Genomic DNA, 12,139 nt, shown 5'->3' on the forward strand with positions numbered 1-12,139 from the left:
AGAGAAGGGAAGAAAGGAAATAAGGAGGAAAAAAAAGGGAGAACTTTGTTATATGTGTAAAAAAAGTGTTTTCTGGGGGGGGGTTGTTGGGGGGGGAAGAGAATAACCGTCACTGCGAAATCAGTTGACACTTGTGAGCAGATTCGCAAACAAAATGGAAAGGGGAGTTGTGGTTGCCCGGCAAGGGATAAGGGGCAACTCAGAGAGGGGAGGGATATTTGGGGTTAAGGGAATATTGGATGTGGGAGTTGTTGGAGTATTTTATGTTTTAAATGTGTTGTCATACATTGAGTTTAAAAAGGGAAAACTGAGAGATGAAAATGGGGAAAAGGGGGAAAAGGGGAAAGGTGGTGGTGAGGAAGTGGAAATGAGGTGTAAGCAGGTTATGAGATGGCCATGTTGAACTATATGACTATAAACATTAATGGAATACATAACCAAATTAAAAGGAAGAGGCTATTAAATTTACTGAAAAAAAGAAAAAATAGATATAGCATTTGTGCAGGAAACGCATCTAACTGAAGTGGAACATAAGTTAAAAAGAGACTGGGTAGGGCACGTAGTGGCAGCATCATATAATTCAAAAGCTAGAGGTGTAGATATATTAATTAATAAAAATGTACCAATCAAAATAGAGGAAATAATAGATCCAGCAGGGAGGTATGTAATGATAAAGTGTCAGATATGTTCAGAATTTTGGAATTTGCTCAATATATATGCACCTAATGAATAGGATCAAAAGTTTATGCAAGATATTTTTTTGAAGATTGTAGATACACAAGGAAATATATTGATAGGAGGGGATTTTAACCTTAATTTGGATCCAATGTTGGATAAAACTGGACAAAAGACTAGCAAAAAGAATAAAGTGGCCAAATTTATGGTTAAATCAATGCAGGAAATGAAACTTATGGATATCTGGAGAAGGCAGCACCCAAGAGAGAAGGAATACACATATTATTCAAGTAGGCATAAAACGTACTCAAGGATTGATATGTTTTTTGTTGTCAGCCCATATTCAAGGGAGAGTTAGAAAAACTGAACATAAAGCTAGATTACTATCTGATCATTCACCCTTGTTATTAGCAATAGAATTGGAGGACATCCCACCAAGAACATATATATGGAGGTTAAACTCCATGTTACTTAAAAGGCATGAATTTAGAGAGTTTATTGAACGCCAAATTAAAACATATTTTGAAATAAATACGGAATCAGTGAAAGACAAATTTAAATTATGGGACGCAATGAAAGCCTTCATTAGAGGGCAGATAATAAGTTATTTAACTAAGATGAAAAAAGACTACAATCGAGAAATAGAGCAGTTGGAAAGGGAGATAGTAAGTACAGAAAAATAATTAGTAAAAAGGGATGATATAATAAAAAGGAGAGAATTGGTGGACAAAAAAAAATAAAATACGAAACATTACAAACATATAAGGTGGAGAAGAACATAATGAAAATAAAGCAAAAGTATTACGAACTAGGAGAAAAAACACACAAAATATTAGCCTGGAAACTTAAAACAGAACAAGCTAAAAGAACTGCATTGGCATCAAGGAAAAAGGACAAACAAATTACATATAACCAAATAGAGATTAATGAGAACTTTAAGGAATTTTATGAACGAGGGGAAAGATGGTAAAATAGAAGAGTTTTTAGCTAAAATTGAACTGCCAAAATTGCAAGAAGAGGAACAAAACCAACTGATAAAACCATTTGAAATAGAAGAAGTACAGGATATATTAAAAAAGCTGACGAACAATAAAACGCCTGGAGAGGATGGATTCCCTATAGAATTCTATAAAACATTTAAAGAGTTATTAATTCCTCCTCTCCTGGAAGTAATGAATCCCTGATTCATGTAAGACAGCAATAATTACAGTAATACCAAAGACGGGGAAGGATCCACTAACACCAGCATCATATAGACCAATATCTCTACTTAATTCAGATTATAAGATAATAGCGAAATTATTAGGAAACAGATTGGCCGATTGTGTACCCCAAAAATAGTAAAACAAGATCAAACTGGATTTATTAAGAAAAGACGAACAGCGGATAATGTCTGTAAATTTATTAATCCAATTCATGCAGTTCAAGGAAATAAGAAGCCAACAGTGGCTGTTGCTTTAGACACAGAAAAAGCATTGGACAGAAAAATATATTAATTGGATTAAAACATTATATAATGGACCATTGGCGAAGGTAACAGTAAATAGATATGTATCGAACCAATTTAAATTAAGTAGGTCATCTAGGTAGGGATGTCCATTATCCCCCTCACTGTTCACTTTAGCAATAGAACCATTGGCAGAACTGATAAGAACAGAAAATAAAATAAAAGGGATAACAATAAAGGAGGAGGAGTATAAAATCAGCTTATTTGCAGATGACATCATAGTATACTTAACAGAACCAGAAATATCAATAAAAGAATTACATAAGAAATTGAAGGAGTATGGAGAAATATCGGGGTACAAGATCAACACAAATAAAAATTTAAAAAAGAACAGCAATGGTACATGGAAATGAGTAAGTGTATTCCATTGGAAAAAATAACAATTTAAAAAATAAAGTCACATTGTTTGAACAAATTTGGGAACCGTACATGGAACATAACAGACAGTGCTTGCCTCGGACCTCCATACCCTAAAATGATAAGAAGACAAGACGACTTGATCCAGTGTGTAAAAGTAGATTACACATTTTTCTTGTTTATTTTTCATTGTGTGATGAATTGTTTAATGTTTTTATTGTATTGTATATGTTGAATATTTATTGGTTTTGATCGGGGGTGGGAAGGGAGGAGGGAAAGTAGGGGGGAAAAATAGGGAGAAAATCCCACTGTGTATATTTAATGAGAAACGTTTGTATATATTTTGATTGATATGGTTCACAATATGAAAATTTTTTTTTAATTTTTTTAAAAGAAGAATTTAGACAGATACATGGATGAGAGAGGTATGGACGGGTATCGGCTGGGTGCTTGTCAGTAGGACGAGGGAAAAAGCTGGGTGCAGGTCAGTGGGACTACGGAAAAAAGGACCAGAAGGGTCAAAGGGGCCGGTTTCTGTGCTGTAGTGTTCTATGGTTCTATGATAAGGTGCTGGCACTTCACAAGGTACAGTAAGAAGTTGTTCCAGTTCCATTTGCTCCTATTGATTAGAGGAAGAAGCCAATCCTATCTTCAAGGTGGAGGTCATGTACATAACAAGGTCAGCATGATCCACCAACTGATTGAGCGTGGACTTTCAAAAAGCGCTCATCAAATGATTTTGAACATGAGGTAAACATTGAAAACACCTCGGTTTCCAAAAATTGCCTTCGACAGGGTCTGTTCCAGCAAGCTTGTGCCATCTCCTCAATATTTGTGATAGCCCAAACTTTTTAAGCTTTCGATCCTTTCATAGAATACCTTATACCTCATGGACCCCCAGGCATGGAATCCCGGCATTGTATGGGGTGGGGGGCATGATGGCTCTGGACAGGGGTGTAGAGGGATTCCAATGGAACAAAGAGCATATACATCTTTCTTTTATACTCAAACTGCTCTCCTGTTCGCTCTCAACATTCGAAGGCCAAAGCCAAACACAACATGGCAGCCAAAAAGACCCGCTCTCATGACAGTGGATGGCGACCACTGCCATAGGTGCTATTTTCCATTGATCTGACCGCTTTCCACCACAAAAGTTCAATCAACACCCCCCCCCCAGCTTTTGTTCCCCTGGCATTTATCGACCCCTTGGATAGTCCCATCAAGCCCCAGGGGTCAATATCAACCACATTGGAGACTCCTGACCTAGGCAGTCATTAGCTAGTAATTGGGCAATACGAAACTCCTTGATTGGCTGAGTACGCCATAGAATAGCTGGATTAAGCATGTCATATGGGAGATTACCATCCGGATTCACTAAGACACCCTCCACTTCACAGGCAATCTGGTCTGGAAGTTAGTCCACAAGTTAAAAATACTTCATCTTCTGAGGGCAGAGAAGTGCACTTCGAGGATTGTAAACCATGCTGGTGCATTATTAATAAAAAAAAGGAAGTGGAATCTTCAGTTCGACCTCCCCAACTGCTCCTGTAAGGGGTTCATCCTCATCACTGTCCATTTTAAATTAAAAGGTACTGCAAACTCATGGGGTCACTACTTGTAACAACATTGATTTACCACAGTTTACAACTATGAAGTCAACTTTCTTTATTATTCACTAGACACATTACATTCCTCAACTCCCCAAAGACCACCCAGCAAACTCCTCTGACCTTCTCAATGGCTGTCTGTCACACTTGTGACCCTGACACTCTCACTCTCCTCCACCTGCATCTGTATAATGACCCTTAACACACTCGCACATGCACACTATTACTCCTGCAAATGCTTACATCATCAGTGGTTACAAGCACCGCTTGCTACGCAGGTACGCGACTGCAACACCTACTCCTGTGACCGCAAGAAGTGCTACATTTGCATCCACATCTCTTCCCTCAACACCAGTCAGGGCCCAAACAGTCCTTCCAAGTGAAGCAACAATTCATTTGTGAACCTGCAAGGCACATCCACTGCATCCAATGGACTAGATATGGCCTCCTCTATCAGAGAGACTGGACGCAGACTGGAATTTTGTTTCGATGAGCTCTTTCGCTCAGTCTGCTGCAATAACAGTGACCTTCAAGTGGCAACAATTTTTAATTCCGCACACCATTCCTACTCACCGATAAGTGTATCCATGACCTCATGCATGCCAAACTGAAGCTAATCGTAAATAGGAAGAACGCCTAATATTTTATCTGGGCACTGATCAACCAGATGGCGTTAACATCGATTTCTCCAGTTTCCAAGAAGCCCCTCCCCCAAGTCTCTCCCTTTCTCTCTGTCTCCTTTCCTCCAGCTCCCTATCCCACCCTCTGTCTGTGTCCTTTCCTCCAGCTCCCTATCCCATCCCTCTGTCTGTCTTCTTTCTTCCAGCTCCCTATTCCACCCCTCTTTCTCCTTTCCACCATTAAAAATCAATCATTTAATTTCCATTACTATTAGAATGACTAATTTTCTTATAGGATTATGAATACATTGCAACATATGTAATTTGATTTTTAACAGTTTTAGTGATGATGTACTTTGTGAGAGGATGAAAATAACCAGAAAAATCTCTGCATAATAGACTTACCAAAAAGGTGCTCAATTAATTTCATTCACCAAGCAGTAAGTATAGCACATCTAAAATAGCATACTTAATGGTGAAGACCTGGCAAGAAACTTCTCACTGTCATTGATTTTTTTGTTTAAAATTATTTTTGAGAAATGGCCCAGCACCAAAACTTCAGATTCGACCACATGAAGGATATCAGTGTTATCTGCAATTATCTGTCTCACATCATTTTGAAGTATTTTCAGTGCCAATATTTCTTGGTCAGAAACAGTCATTTTATTAGGAGAGAGATTAAGTTTTTATAGTTTGCTTGAAGTTTTTACAAGTTAATTTGGAGACTTGGTATTGAGCAGAGGCAATTTATCTATTAATTCTGGCCAATTCTGCAAAGTTTTAACCTGGCTCCATGATCACAATCTCTCTCCGCCACCCCCCCCCCCCACCCCCCAAATGCTTCAAATGGCAAATTTCTCAATGTAGTGTAGCAATTTCTCAACGAGCAGAAGTTTTTGGTAATGATTTTGTTCGATAACATTTTTTTTCATGAATATCTTCACATTGCATAGAATGCACTGAACAGAAACTGACAAACTGGCTTACATTTGTGCTCATAGTCCACACGAGACTTCTCTCAATTTATTCAAATTATTTAAATATATTTAGAACAGCTAATATTCGGTTTCGGCATTCTCCAACCAGACAGCATTAACATCAACTTCTCCAGTTTTCGTTAACACCCACCCCATCTCACTCTTTTCCTACTCCTCTGTGTCTTTTCCCCGAGCTCCACATCCCCTTACCTTCTCTCCCCATACATAAAGTTACCCCCTCCCTGATCACCTCAGCTTTTTTTTCCTTCCATCCTCTCACCCATAAACTCTTTCCTGCTCCTTCCTGCCTTCTCCCCTCTCCCACCTTTTTATTCAGATGCCTGCCTGAATTTTGGTCATATCTTGACGAAGGGCTCAGATCTAAATCGTTGTGCCTATCAGGACCCTATAAATGCTGTGTGGTCTGCTGAGTTTCTCCAGGGCTTTTGTGTATTGCACTATAATCAGTGTCTGCAGATTTTCTTGTTTAACTTCCATACATCCATCTTGTTTTCTCCCGTTAACATTCATATCTAGCTTTATAAGGCCATTTATGTTATCAACCTCAAATATTTTTGGAATGTGGAATTCCTGAATAAGAAATTTCTCCTAAATTTTCCCATCAATTTCATTCCGGAGAGCCTGGGGGAGTGCAGGAAATAGTGAACCACATCATCATCTTCCATTTACGAACTGCATTCAATATGGCTGAAAGTTATTTATATCATCCCAACGACATCACCACAATAACTTCTCAGGTTACTGTCTCAGGCCCGAACATCTTCAGTTACTACATCAATTACCCCCTTAAAATTAAAAGTCAGAAGGAGAAACATCACTGATAACTGCAGAATTTTGTTTGTCTCTCAGGAAAAATAAGCAGTTAATGCTTGCCTGCTACAAGAGCTACATGATATTCAGACGTGGACAAATGTGGAGCATATTTGCACTACAACATAGTCAGGATGATTGATTAACCAGAAAGTCTGAATTTTACAGCATAAAAAGAGGCCATTTGGCCCAACATGCAAACTATTACCCAAACTAGTCCAATTTGCCCACATTCAGTCCTTATGCTTCTGAACCTTTCCTATCCATGAATGTATCAGTCTAAATGCTACAACTCTACCTGCCTATACACTTCCTTTGGCAACTTGTTTCATACGCAGACTATCCTCTTTGTGAAAAATGTGCCCATCAGGACACATTTATATCTTTCATCTCTCACCTTAAATCTATGTCTTCTGGTTTTGGATTCCCTTATCCTATGACTATTTACTTTATCAAGGGCACTCCTGTTTTACAAACCTCTATAAAGTAATGAAGGGTTTAAATAAGGTAAATAGTCAGTCTCCTAAGCTCCAGGGAGAAAATCCCAGTCTATCTAGCTTCTTGTTACAATTCAGGTTTGCCAATTCTGATAATATTCTTGTGAATCTTTTCTTCACTTGTTACAGCTTGATATCTTTCCTATAACTGGCTAACCAGACTGCACACAATATTGCAACTGTGATCTCACAAATTAGAAACTCAGTTGGACAAGCCACTTAAATGGTGTGGCAACAAAAGAAGGTTAGTAACTGGATATCCTGGGATGAGTCACTCACCTAAATGTGAAGTATGGTGGAATATTCTTTACCAATGTGGACATCTGCAGCTTATCAAAACTCAGGTCAATCCAGAACAAAGCCATCCACTTGAATGCTATCATATCCACTGTCCTAAATAATCACTACCTCCACCATTGGCATACTCTGGCTGCTGTGTGTACCAATTGTAAAGAGTACACCAATTCTGCAGCAAAGGTATTCCTATAACAATCCTATCACCACTACTGAGGACAAGGATACTAGTTTCAATGGAATAACATGATCATCAGGTTCCATTTGGCTCCCAGAGACACTTGTATACGAATATATGCACTCATTTAACACACTGGCTTGAAAAGTTGCCATAGCCAAAGGGGATGGTAGTGGGGAAGAACTCCCACTGCTACACAAAAACTCTTCATGGCATGCATCTGAAACAGCCTCTGACAACCAAGTCCAACTCCTGACCTTCACTTGTGACATAGTTCTTATGTCCGGTGGAGCTGTTCTCACTGACAGGAGAAGGGTACCTTGAAATCAGTTGTTCCTGGCAGATGGGGCTTGTTAACCACGAATTGTAACTTATCTAGGTGAGAGAAAACTCCCACTTTCAAACCCTGTTACCTTGTGGCCATACCCGCTCATGGAAAGACTTTGGGAGTAAACCCCAAGGAAAAATCCAGAGTTGGAATCCCGAAGGTGGCTGTCTGCTGCACCCAGCTCTAGCATGGCAAGTCCTGCAATGCTGCTGGCACCAAATTGTATCGACTTTCGTCGTTCATTTGGATCTGTCATTAGCATGGAGAGGGGGGTCCCGCTGCATGGGCAACAGACAAATCTCCATATCATCTCTTCCCTGGCTTGCCCTGGAGAGGCCACTCCAGCTCAGTGACTACCAGAGGTGCAGTACCCATGGTTAACCACAACCGATGGAGGCCACAAGAAAAAATATAACACATTAACAAATGCACACACAGAATTGCCCCCCAACAGTAATTCGCCTTGTGGCTTCTCAGAGATTTAATATTCAAGAATGCAAAGCAATTTTTTTTCTTTTTTTATTTAAGAAAAAGTGCAAAAAATAGCCACCACATTTTTTCATCACAAACCACACAACATCAAGACAGAACTAATATACTATATGAATTAATATGGGTTAATTCCAAAATAATTTCTGTACCTTTCACTGTTGAAGCACATCAAGAATAATGATACAATAAAGAAAGGCAGATGCAGATTCCCTCAGAATTCTTATTTAGAATCACACGTTATCTTTTGCTAACAATTAATTAACATTTACTACCATACAGGGTACGTCTGTGGTGAAAATAAAAATGAAATTAATAATAACATGACACTTAATTTATGGGATAATAAGATACAGATTTTAGCAGCTCATTCCATCCCTGTTCAGTTACTTTGAAACTAGAAGTAGACTGTTGGGTTCAACTAGTCTGTGGGCATGAAACAACAAAATTCTGCTTGTTTACGATGCAACCCTTTGTAAGAAACGTAGATGAGGGAAAATGTACTTACTTATAAAGATAATATTCAGCTTGGTCAATTTCTTCTCTTGAGGAAATGTTGTCAATAAACTACAGAAATAAAACATTGCATGAATTTACAATAAAAGTAATTTATAGTGTTCTGATCACAGACATTATGACATTTAACCTCAATTCACTAATTTCATAGATTCTGTATGAGCTGATCTGGTGATCACTTAAATCATTTCTTGTTTTGCACCTGATTTCCAGGATCTGTGTTTTTTGTTTTCCATCCAGCCGGAGCTCTCATTGCCTCAAATGCTGACTCTCACCCTGACTTCCCCAACCCTCCCCTCTGACTTCACAAACCTCCACTCCCCCCCCAGCCCCCCGCCCTGATTCCTCCCCAATACCCTCCACTACACTGACACCCACTCTAAGTCCTACTTAGTCTTTACAATCCCTTCTGACCATTCCCTCTCAGAGATGGAACATTCCTCAATAGAGACCTTAGCTTTGTTCACACCTTAATGAGTTCTGTGCAAGGCTCAATGCCGAAATCTGCTTCCATCATCTCTGTCTCTGTGCCCACTTTCTCGACCAGGATTCTCCACCTCCCATTCAAGACCCCTTCTCCATTTTATGCCTTCTTCCTTCTCTTGGACACCTCGTGCTCGCCAGCTGCCCGCTCTGCAACTTTTTATTTCCAATTACAGCTGAGACATCAACTTCACCACTCCCCTTTCTTATTCCAATCTCACTTCCTCTGCACATTCTGCCCTTCATTCTCTCCACAACAATCCCAACCTCACAATCAAACATGTAACAAAGGTGGTGCTGTTGTGGTCTTGAGCACTGACCTCTACATTGCTGAGGCAAGACGACAGCTCTCAGACACCTCCTTCTACTTACTCCTTCAATAGACCCCACCCAAGAACATCAAGCCACAGTTTCTAGAACTATCTCTAACCTCACCACTTCGGGTCACCTCCCTCCTATGTCCTCCAACCTCACTGCTTCTCATCCCCATACTGCCTGATCCAACTTTCTTCTCAAGATACACAAACCCAATTATCCAGATAAATGATTGTTTACACATGCTCCTACCCCATCTTCCCTCAACTCCATTTTTTCTCCCCTGGTCCAATCCCTCTCCACCTACATCCGTGATATCTCACATGCCTTCCATTCCCTGAACTTGACTGCCTTACTTACACTATGGACTTCCAATCTCTTTACACCTCTATCTTCCTGCAGAAGGCCTCAAAGCCCTTTAAACTAATTTGGCAGGGGGGTGGGAACCTGTATGATAGGGCAAAGGACAGAAAAGATAAAACAGGAAAAGTTAGGTTAGGCAGCGAAAGTAAAAGATCAGAAAGAGCAAGGAGGGTGAAAAAAGCAAATCTGAAGGCTTTATATTTTAATGCAAGAAACATTCGGAACAAGGTAGATGAATTAGCTGTGGAAATTGAGATAAACAAATATGATTTGATTGGGATTACAGAAACATGGCTGCAGGGTGGGCAAGCCTGGGAAATTAACATCCCGGGGTATACGATATTTAGGAGGGATCGGCAAGAAAGAAAAGGGGGTGGGGTAGTATTGATGGTGAGAGAAGGGACCGACACGATTGACAGAAAGGATATCAACTCGGAAGATGAGGAATCTATATGGGTAGAGCTGAGAAATAGCAAGGGGCGGAAAACGTTAGTGGGGGTGGTATATAGGCCTCCAAATAGTAGTGTAGAGGTGAGGGAAGGCATTAAAAGAGAAATTAGAAAAGCGTGCAATAAGGGAACAGCTGTCATCATGGGAGACTTTAATTTGCATATAGATTGGACTAGCCAAATTAGTAAAAATACTGAGGAGGAGGAATTCCTTGAATGTTTACGGGACGGTTATCTAGACCAATATGTCGAGGAACCAAATCGGAAGTAGGCCATTTTAGATTGGGTATTATGCAATGATAAGGGGCTAATCAACAATCTTGTTGTACGAGGCCCTTTGGGTAGGAGCGATCACAATATGATCGAATTCTCACTCGACATGGAGAGTGATGAAATTAAAACCGAGACTAAGGTCCTGAATTTAAATAAAGGGAATTATGATGGTATGAGACGGGAGTTGAGTAAGATTGATTGGGTGGTGTTTATGGGGGAGTTGACTGTGGATAGACAATGGAAAGCATTCACAGATCTAATGGAGAAATTGCAAAAATCGTTTACACCGGTTTGGCATAAAAATAAACCAAAAAAGGTGACTCAACCGTGGATAACAAGGGAAATTAGAGACAGCATTAGGTCCAAAGAGAGAGCATATCAATTGGCCAAAAAACGTACCACAACCGAAGAATGGGAGCAGTTCAAGATGCACCAAAGGAGGACAAAGGGATTAATCAAGAGAGCAAAAATAAATTACAAAAGTAAGCTTGCAGCAAATATAAAAACCAACTGCAAAAGCTTTTATAAATATGTCAAGAGGAAAAGATTGGTGAAATCCAGAGTAGGTCCTTTGCAGTCGGAATCAGGGGAATATATAATGGGGAATAAGGAAATGGCAGACCAGTTAAATTCTTACTTTAGTTCTGTTTTTACAAGAGAGGATACAAATAACCTCCCAAGAATATTGGGAAACATAGAGACTAATGCAAGGGAGGAACTGAAAGAAATCAGTATCTCTAAGGACATGGTCTTGGGGAAATTGATGGGATTGAAGGCAGATAAATCCCAAGGGCCTGATAATCTACATCCTAGGGTACTTAAGGAAGTGGCCATTCTGATAGCAGATGCTTTAAGAATTATTTTCCAGAACTCGATAGACTCAGGATCAGTACCCATGGATTGGAGGGTAGCTAATGTTACCCCACTATTTAAAAAGGGGGGGTAGAGAAAAAGCGGGGAATTATAGGCCGGTGAGCCTTACATCAGTAGTGGGCAAAATGATGGAATCCGTTATTAAGGATGTAATAGCGGAGCATATGATTAGCAGAGAAGGGATCGGACAGAGTCAACATGGATTTACAAAAGGTAAATCGTGCTTGACAAATCTATTGGAATTCTTTGAGATGGTGACAAGTAAAATAGATGGGGGAGAGCCAGTGGATGTGGTGTACCTGGACTTCCAAAAGGCCTTCGATAAGGTCCCGCATAAACGACTGGCTTCCAAAATCAAGGCTCATGGGATTGGGGGCAAAGTATTGATGTGGATTGAGAACTGGCTGGCAGGTAGAAGACAGAGAGTTGGGATAAATGGCTCGTTTTCCGAGTGGCAGGGGGTGACCAGTGGGGTGCCACAGGGATCTGTACTGGGACCCCAGCTGT

The 12,139-nt window shown here is 39.9% G+C and overlaps 1 protein-coding gene across 1 annotated transcript in view; it reads right to left on the reverse strand.

Moving 5' to 3' along the window:
* The window catches only part of mrps27 (mitochondrial ribosomal protein S27), a 130,110-nt gene that overhangs the window by 80,044 nt on the left and 37,927 nt on the right, over positions 1–12,139 (reverse strand). The window contains exon 4 of the mRNA XM_069936790.1: positions 8,869–8,927. Coding sequence (XP_069792891.1) covers positions 8,869–8,927 — 59 coding nt within the window. The remainder of the gene's footprint in view (positions 1–8,868; positions 8,928–12,139) is intronic.

The sequence above is a fragment of the Narcine bancroftii genome, chromosome 1, assembly GCF_036971445.1.
Source record: "Narcine bancroftii isolate sNarBan1 chromosome 1, sNarBan1.hap1, whole genome shotgun sequence".
Classification (NCBI taxonomy): Eukaryota; Metazoa; Chordata; class Chondrichthyes; order Torpediniformes; family Narcinidae; genus Narcine; species Narcine bancroftii.